We start from the raw sequence: 9054 nt of genomic DNA, 5'->3' as shown, positions 1-9054 counted from the left end.
TGTGAGAGTGTTTTTGGATGAGATCAACATTTGAAGGGTTTGACTAAGTAAACCACATTGCCCTCCCCAGTGTGGGTGGGCCTCATCCAATCAGCTGAAGGCTTGAATAGAACGGAAAGGTTCACCTTCCCAAGAGTAAGAGGAAACTCTTCCTGCCTGACTGCCATGGAGCTTGGACGTCCGTTTTTTCCCTGCTTCCAGACTTGAACTGAAACTTTGGTTCTTCCTAGGTCTCAGGCCTGCTGGTCTTTGGACTGGAACTATGCCATCTCTAGTTTGCTGACTGCAGATCTTGAGATCTGTCAGCCTCCATAATTGTGTGAGCCAATTCTTGATAATAAATCTCTTTCTTGGGATCCCTGGGTGGCTCAGCAGTTTAGCGCCTGCCTTTAGCCCAGGGCGTGATACTAGAGTCCCAGGATCGAGTCCCGCGTTGGGCTCCTGGCATGGAGCCTGCTTCTCCCTCTGCCATTCTCTCTATGTCTATCATAAATTTAAAAATCTTAAAAAAATAATAAATCTCTTTCTTGGGCTGTCTGGCTGGCTGAGTTGGTTGAGAGTCTGCCTTGGGCTCAGGTCATGATCCTGGAATCCTGGGATCGAGTCCCACATTGGGCTCCCTGCTCAGCGGGGAGCCTGCTTCTCCCTCTCCTTGTGCCCTCTACTCATGCTTGCTCTCTTTCTGTCAAATAAATAAATAAAATCTTTTTTTAACTTTTTAAAAAATAAATCTCTTTTTTTCTTAACATTTTATTACTTTTTTTTTTTAATGAGAGAGAAAGACAGAGATAGCAAGAGAGAGCACAAGAAAGGAGGAGAGGGGGGAAGCCCCGGTGGCTCAGCGGTTTAGCACTGCCTTCAGTCCAGGGTGTGATCCTGGAGACCCGGAATCAAGTCCCACGTCAGGCTCCTGCATGGAGCCTGCTTCTCCCTCTGCCTCTCTCTCTCTCTCTCTCTACGTATCTCATGAATAAATAAATAAAATCTTTAATTAAAAAAAAAAGGAGAGGGAAAAGCAAGCTCCCCTCTGAGCAGGGAGCCCCACACAGGGCTTGATCCCAGGACCTTGGGATCATGACTTGAGCCAAAGGCAGATGCTCAACTGACTGAGTCATGCACGTGCCCCAATAAATCTCTTTCTGCATGTAACTCCTTTGGTTCTGTTTCTCTAGAGAATCCTGACTAATACAGTCCCTGAATGGGGCTGGGGCTCAGCCATGACCCCAGGCTTGTCTACTCTGGGCTACAGGTGGCAGGTGCCCAGGAAGATGCCCATTACACATGTGGACATGGTTTGCCATTGATGGTGAACTTCCCAGATACTCCACTAGTCTGCTTGTGATAATTAGTCCACGGTTGGCAATTGGGTGGCCCTTGAATCGTTTTTCCCATTTGACCTGTGATCAAGGCCCTGGGAGAATGATTTAAGTTTCTGCATTCTCTCCTGTCTGGGCAATCACATCTCACTCAGTATTCTTATTTTTAGGGGATAGTGATGATGGTTAGCACAGAGAGAATGGCAAGCTTGTTTCAATGCTGTGCCTTCTATCTTGGACACAGCAAGTATTTCTAAGTGCCTGTGCTCTGCATGGTAGACATGGGTGTGACTTTTGTCCCCTCTGGATATTGCGAATGTGAAAGTGACCACAAGTATAAAGATAAGCCAGGAGAAAAGACACAGAAAAGAAGACAAAGTGGAAGTGCAGGCATTTACCGTGGAGCACGGGCATTAGGGTGACGTGCCCTCGAGTAGATGAATCTGGACCATGAATAGAAGAGAAAGGCCAAGGTGATAAATTGCCAACTTCCTCCCCATTAAACACTCGGTCTGGATCATCAGGGCCTTGGGGACACTGTGGCCAGTCTCCTGTTCCTTCCTGCAAGAGAGCACGTGCTGAGTAACTGCTTTTGGCGTCTGTGTGGCATGAAGTCTTGAGGAAAAGGAGGGGGCTCACGTTTGTTACCATCTTGGCAGCCCCAGTGGACCACAGATGATGATCACAGAGTTAGGAAGAAAGGGGTTGGGGTCAGGGAGGGGCCTCGAAGTCACAAGCAAAATTCTGGGGTCTGATCCAAACCCCAACAAAAAAAACGGAATTCACTTAATGGACTTCCATTCGCATATTCCGCAGACAACAGGCACCTGCTGAGTGCCAGGCCCTGAGCACTGAGTGTGGGGTCGGCTCCCTCTGCCAGGGGCGTGGAGCTGCTCTCTGGAGCCAACACCAAAGCAGAAGAGCCCAGAAGCTAGATCTGCCGTGACAGGTGCTCGGATGCTGCCTAACTGGCCGCCTCAGCCCTCCCCAGCGTGGGTCCAGCGGACTCTGGCTGCCCCGCGCCGCCCCCAGAGGCCAGTGGGGTGTGCGTTCCCCAGGCCAGCTGCTGGCTCGGTTTCCCGCTTAGAGCCACCCTGGCCACGCGGACGGACGCGGCCAGCCCAGGGTTCGCCCACGGGGGCGGCGCGCGGGGGCCAGCAGGAGGCAGCGGGGGGCAGGCAGAGGGCAGGAGCAGGGCGCGGGAGGACGGACGCTGCCACAGGACTCGGGATCACGGCATCTTCCCCGCCTTCGGCCGGTCCCGCCCCCCTCCCGGGCCGGGCAGTGGGGCCAACTCCCACAGTGGGCTTGGGGTACGAAGGAGCCAGGCCGGCTGCCCCGGCCGCCCTCATCCCCTCGAGCTCTGCCCTGCTCTCCGACTCTCTTCGGACTTCGACATGGCTGGAGAGGCCGGGCCGGGCCCCGCGCACCCGGGCCTCAAGCGGCCTCAGGGCACAGCCAGCCCCTGGTGAGTCTGCCGTGCCGGTGCCGGTGGCCGCAGCGTGCAGGGGCGGGAGGCTGGCTGCTGGCTTGTCCTTGTCCGAGGCTCTGGGCTCCCCTGCCAGGGAGCGAGGCCCCCAGGAGGCCAGCTCAGGCCACCCACCAGGGCACCTGGAGGGCCCCCTCTCTGGCGGCAGGTTTTGACTGTAGACGGAGGGAGATGACCCAGTTCGTTCCAAGGCCCCTGGTCACCCGTGTCCGCCAGCACCATCCTGCTGACACAGCCAGGGCGCCTGGGTCCCTCCCAGGGGACCTGCACCTGCACCTGCGGGATGCGTTGGGGGCGGTTTCCAGGTACAGATGTTTGGGAAGCAAATGGGGACTTTCCTGGATGAACTCCTGGCCCTTAACTTGGGAAACTTAAATAAAATGTTCAGAAATCTTTAAACCTTTTCAGAAAGGAGTTCGCCAAACTCTACCGGCCACTGTGCCATTTTCACAGGCGTAAGGGCAGTGCGCCCCCGGGCGCTGGGCATCCGTGGCGGCCTCACTCAGCTCCTGCCTCGCGGCGGGCATGCGGGTGACTTCTCCCTCCCGGCGGAGGAGGCAGGGACACAGGGTTCCCTGTTAAGGACTGCACCGTACAGGTGCCCTGGTACCGAAGCTTCCAGTTTCTTTGGGGTTCCACCTTGCTTCCTCTTCCCGGAAGGGAGTTGGTAGGGCTGGGCTAGGGGCTGCTCCGAGAAGTCTCTGCGCCTCCTGCTTGACCTTGAGACAGATGAGGCCAAGTTACTCCCTGCCAGCAGCCGCCCGAGGGCGTGTGTCACCGCCGTGTGCCAGCGTACCCACGTGGGTGGCTTCTCCACTGCTTCTGTTTGGGGCTGATGAGTAGGTGTCTGCTCCCGGGGAACCCATGGTTTTCTAAACTTGACCTCGGCCCACAGCACATTCTATGGCTGCCTTCTAGTTCTCTTTTTGTGGGGAGCCGCGGCTCGCAGACTGTAACAATTAGCGCAGACCAGGGACCAGATGCAGATGCCCCCCTACGGGGAAAGAGGCAAAACCACAGGCTAATGACTGAGGGGTGGGGAGGGGGGGAGGGGGTGGGGCTGGGGGGTGAGGGGGTGGGGGGGCCGGCAGAGCAGAGCCCCCCTTCCTCAGGCCCGGAGGGACCCTCTGCGTGCAGCAAGCACCGCTGGGGGGTGCACGCCACCCAACACCTAACTCCCAGGGCCATCCTGCTGTCTCAACCCGCGCAGCTCTCCATCTGCGCTAAGCGGTCAGGGAAGTACCATTCCTGTACCATTAATTCCTGGCTACTTTAAAAAACCTTTCTGGGGCGAGGTGGGGTGGGGGATGCGGGTGGAATGGAAGGGAGAGGGGGAAAAGGAAAAAGCTTACAGCTGCATTGGCCGGGAATCGAACCCGGGCCTCCCGCGTGGCAGGCGAGAATTCTACCACTGAACCACCAATGCTGCGCCGACAGCAGCCCCACTCCGGAGGCTCAGGAGCTCGGCCGCCGCCCGCGCCCGCGCCCGCCCAGGCCCCGCCCCGCCCCTGCTCCCGCCCCTGCTCCCGCCCCTGCCCCCGCCCCGCTCCGTCCCGCCCGCGGCCCCAGGGCCGGGAGCGTCTCCTCCGCGCGGTGGCGCCAGCGTCGTCTGTGTCCTCGCCCCCGAGCGCGCGCCCGCTGCTCCCCGGCTCCCGGGAGGCTGCCTGCGTCCTGCACCCCCGCCGCGCCGCGCCCCGCCCCGCCCCGCGCCCGGCTCTCGCGCGCTCCTCTCCCCCACGAAGGCCTCCCTCCCACCCCCGGAACCGGCATCCCAGCTGCTTCCAGGCCGCCCCTCCGGACCTCCTGGAGCCAGAGAGCGGGGCGGGGGCGGCCGGAACCGCCTCCGCAGGCCGGGCCTGGGGGGTGCGGGATACAGGGGAAGGGCCCCGAAGGTCGGCACTCAGACCCGGTGGCCCTCCAGGCCTCCCCCTCGCGGACTGGGCCTGAGCCGGGCGCGGGGGAGCGCAGCCCCGGAAAGTTGTTCCAGAAACTGTACTGTCCGGCCCGCATCCCCTCTGCCACCCCTGATCACCCTTCCAGCCCCAGGCGCAGGCGGCACCTGAATGAAGCTCCTGCAGCTCTGTCCTGCCCAGAGCCTCCCTGCCCAGGTCAGGACCCAGCTGTCCCTTTGCACCCACCTTCCCAGCCCTCCTACGCACCGGTTCCCTCCCTGGAGATTCATGGCACATGAGAGAAGGGGCAGAGGCCTGGCGGGAGAGTCTGGGACCTTCCTTCCAAACTCCTCTCCTCTCCCAAAGCCTGGAGCAAAGACGAAGGTGGCCTGGCCACAGCCCTAACCCTGCCTGGCCAGCCCTGCCAGTGCTGGGTGGCATCCTGGAGATCCCAATACAGGGATTAAAGGCTCTCACACCCCCACTGTGGCTTTGGGCCCTGACTTAACTCTTCCCTTTCATCCTTTGCCAGACTAAGATCCAGAAGGCCAGCTGTTCCTGGGTCGGGCAGAGGATACTTTGGAGGGCCCCAAAGGCTGCAATTGTCCCCCTCCTGTTACCTGGAGCCACCTGGAAGATGCCCCTATCGGAGGCCAGACATGGGGAAGCTGTGGTCTCCCAAAGTGGCCTTGGTTAAGTCCCTAAGGGTGCTTCTGGTGGAGAATCCTGGGGTTCTAAGGAAAAGTTGTATACCTCAGTTCTTCAGGTTAAACTGGGGTCTAGGCAGGGCCTCTGGCGGAGAATGACCCCTTCCCCATTTGGCTCTATTGTAGCATGAGTGATTATGACCTGGACCATAAGCTGTACAGGGAAGATGTCCCCTACGGGTAGGTGGTTCTGGTCCCCTTGGTCCTCCGGGGAAACAGGTGGAGCTGGTAAGCCTGACTCCCTCTCTGTCCTGTCCCAGTAGGGTGTATGAATACCAAAGGATCCCTCCACTCATCAACCGCGTGCCTGTCAAGATCCGGAGGACCCAGGTGGGCATGGGGGTCAAAAGCAGCTTCCGTCTTCACACGGGCCCCAGGAAGAGCCACCTGCCCCGGGAGCAAATAAAGCGTGAGTGAGGGGGTACAGCCCTCAGCAGGGCTGGGGAAGAGCTGGGCAGACCTTAGCGGTGAGGGCTGGCCTGGGAGCCCTGGCAGCAGAGCCGTCTGCGCCTGGTGGGACACCAGCTCTGGCCCCTCTCCAAACAGTCCCAACTGAGGAGCTGCACTCCATCAGGGGGGAGCTGAGCCAGATCAAAGCCCAGGTGGACCGTCTATTGGAGAATCTGGAGCACATGGGCCAGCAGAGGGACCAGCTTCCAACTGGGGGCCCGGGACACATTCCTGGTAAGTTCCAGCTTTTCCCACTGCGGAGGGTGCCAGGGGGTGGCACCTGGGGTCCTGCCCTGGGCTGTCTGCAGGGCTCCTTCCTGCCCTCCCAGGGTGTACTCTCTCCCACTCCCTCTGCTTGTTCCCGTGGCTTGGAGACCCCATGGCTTCTGGGTTGTTCTATGAACCCACCCACTCAGCAGCTACCTAGAGGCAGAGCTGTGTCCCAGCCCATGCCCATCTTGTCCTCTTAAGCCCTAGGCACCGTTGATCAGTGCTGGGCACCAAGTGGCCTCTCTCAGATCAGCTGGGGCCTCCAAACCTGGCCTTTAACTGTGACTCTCCCCGCACAGGGTCAGAGGACAGTGAAGAAAACAGAGGCCCAGAGAGTAAGGGCTCCTCATGCAGAATCACGGAACTCCAGCAGGAGCCCCGGGGCCAGAGGGCCCATCCAGAAGCAGACAGCTCTGAGGACAGCACAGACCCAGAGGAGGCAGTAAGTGGCCTGGCACCTCCCCCATCCTCACCCTCCTTGGGTTTGGATCCTTGTGGCTTCCCTGTGAACTAGGGAGAGACTCAGGTTTGTGCAGGAGCCCACAGTGGTGGCTGAGGGGACACAGGACTTCTGCCACATGCAATTCCCAGAAGATGGCCCTGCACTGCTTTATATCCCCTCTCATCTCGGGCTTGACAGCTCAGCTGGACTAGGGGCTAGTTCTGGGCTGAAATACAATCATGTCCTGGAAGCTGGGTGGCGGGCTTTGAGCACTGCAGAATGTCACAGGTTTGCCTCATGGTCCCAGACCCCTTGCCAGAGGCCCCAGAACTGGTTAAAACTGGCCTTTTTCCTGGCTCTGCTCCCACACCTTGTGGTGTACCATGCTCCCCAGGGAAGCTGGGGCTCACAGACCTTCCTGGACGGAGAACATCCAAACCAGGATGTGATGGTCTGATGATAGCCCTTTGGGTAGCATTCAAGGGCCCCAGTGTTCCCTGCCCTACCACATTCTCCTCCCTTCTTGATAATCCCTGAGGTGGGCCAAGCCCCATGTGTTTGGGCCACTTCGGCAAGGTCCAGGATGCCTGGGGGCTGGCAGGAACAAGCTTCCCTTCCTCCACCTGTCTGGCTCTGCCCCCTGGACTGCTGGGCTCTGCAAAGTCCTTACTGCTGTCCAGGCCTGAGTCACATCTGGGAAAATACTGGGCTGGATGAAGGGACTGCTTTGGCGGTTCTGGGTTCCCAGGCCTCGGGAAGAATCTAGAGTAGCACTGAACGGGCAAACCTGCTGAGAAAGAGACATGGGGTTGAGGGGAGATGTTGGCAGACAGGCTTCCCTTTCCTAGCCATGCCATGCCTCTCGGCCCTCCTGGCCAGAGTCCTGTTTCTTTATTTCCTACAGGTGAAGAATCCTGCATCGGACCAGGAGGGCAGCCAGTAGAATGGTGGAACCCCTCTGGGCTCCTTCCTGGATGGCTCCCTTCCTTGCCTCGTGTGGGTTTTTGAAGGCCTCCTGGAGGTGCCTGTGCAGCCCGAAGCCACCCTTCTGGAAGGAGTGCAGTGGAAGTGGGGGCCTGGCTCAGCCAAACTAGCCATGAAGCTTCTCCGTAATGGTGGCTTTTGGAGGTCATGTTTTCAGATGATACGAGCTGAGGGTGGCCTGCAGCTGCCTAGCATAAGCCTCCCATCCTCATGAAGCTGAGGCCGTCTTGCAAGGGGCCCCAGGTCCCCCTGGGTACACATCAGCCCCCAGTGACTGCAGGTACCGTGGTGGCTGCTCCTTACTCCGAAGGCCCTGCAAGTTCTGAGTAGGCAGCCAGCACAGCTCTCTCCAGCCACAGTGGCACACTGGAAACCTTCATGTTCCTACGGTCCCCCTTCCAGTCTGCACCTGGGCTTTCAGCTCCTCAGGGTGCCCCACATAATCCCCTTTGGTTCCAGACTACCCATCCACCCTATAAAGCCATCCTTCAGAATAGGGACATCATTTTTATGTTCTGCTCCTGTCTAGTCTCTTGCTAGTGTGATACTATGTGTTTCAGATCTGCTCTGGAAATAGTATCAAAAGGGGGAAAATGCACAACCCTTTCCCCCCTTTTGGGGGTCAGGGGTTTTTGGTAGGGTCATCAAGCCTCATTCTGGTCCTTGGGCTGCCTCAGGCCAGGCCTTCCTGGAGAAGCTGAGCAGGCCCCTGCATCACAGAAGTTCAGCAGCTCCTACTAAGCCAGGGCACAGAAGAGGGGACCAGGCTGCCCTGCCTTCTTCCAATTCAGACCTGAGCACAAACCCACAGAGCTCATGAGCCACACCGGAAAGATCCTGCTCTTGTGGTCACTCAGGCCAGTTCTCCATATGGAATGATGGCCAGGCCACATCCGACTTCCCAACAACCAGCAGCTCTTACTCCTGGAAGTTCATCTGCCCTTTCCCAGGAGACAAGACTGGACCAGGGGCACCAAATAATAAAGCCAACCTAGTGGGGCACCTGGGCTCAGTTGGTTAGGCATCAGATTCTGATTTTGGCTCAGGTCATGATCTCAGGATCATGAGATCAAGCCCAGCATCTGGCTCTGCGCTCAGCATGGAGTCTGTGTGGGATTTTCTCTCTTCTTCCCCACTGTCAACCCCCTTGCATGCCTCTAAATTAATAAATCAAAAAAAAAAAATAGCCTGGACCCCCACTTCTTAGCAGCAGTGGGGGAGGCCTCTAGCTTCCACCCAGAGCCAAACCCCTTCCAGCTATCCAAACCTGAGCTGTGGTCTTGCCCAGCACCAAACCAGAGGCCACAGAGTACACCCAGAGTGCTCCTGGACCCACACAACCTTCCCTACTGTTGTCACCTTGGCAATGGCCAACTCTGCTACTCTAGGGGCACCTTCACCTCCTTCAAAGCACATTTCCCCAAACCAACTCCTGCACCTCCTTTAGTTTCAGCCAGTCTTTTCTGCTTATGTTGGTCTAAGGAACAGGACACATTTAAGACAA

At 58.2% G+C, this 9054-nt stretch overlaps 1 protein-coding gene and 1 non-coding gene across 5 annotated transcripts; one reads left to right on the top strand and one right to left on the bottom strand.

The window, feature by feature from the left end:
• Positions 1-2489: 2489 nt before the first annotated feature.
• LOC129497341 (heterogeneous nuclear ribonucleoproteins C1/C2-like) lies at positions 2490-8736 on the top strand. Of its 4 annotated transcripts, none has more exons than XM_055306171.1 (6): positions 4490-4913; positions 5531-5584; positions 5668-5813; positions 5951-6088; positions 6424-6566; positions 7471-8736. In XM_055306171.1, the coding sequence occupies exons 2-6, from the start codon at positions 5532-5534 to the stop codon at positions 7507-7509; spliced, it is 519 nt and encodes a 172-aa protein (XP_055162146.1). In that variant the 5' UTR covers positions 4490-4913; position 5531; the 3' UTR covers positions 7510-8736. The 4 variants fall into 4 exon arrangements, with proteins under 4 accessions (XP_055162142.1, XP_055162146.1, XP_055162143.1 ...); XM_055306168.1 differs by having other exon boundaries at positions 5665-5813; XM_055306169.1 differs by having other exon boundaries at positions 5230-5584; positions 5665-5813.
• TRNAG-GCC (transfer RNA glycine (anticodon GCC)) lies at positions 4161-4231 on the bottom strand. Its single transcript has one exon. It is a non-coding gene; the product is annotated as a tRNA-Gly (tRNA).
• Positions 8737-9054: the final 318 nt, after the last annotated feature.

The sequence above is a fragment of the Nyctereutes procyonoides genome, unplaced genomic scaffold (genome assembly GCF_905146905.1).
Source record: "Nyctereutes procyonoides isolate TBG_1078 unplaced genomic scaffold, NYPRO_anot_genome, whole genome shotgun sequence".
Lineage (NCBI taxonomy): Eukaryota > Metazoa > Chordata > Mammalia > Carnivora > Canidae > Nyctereutes > Nyctereutes procyonoides.
The sequence above is the reverse complement of the archived record's forward strand: the minus strand, read 5'-3'. Positions and strand labels throughout refer to the sequence as shown.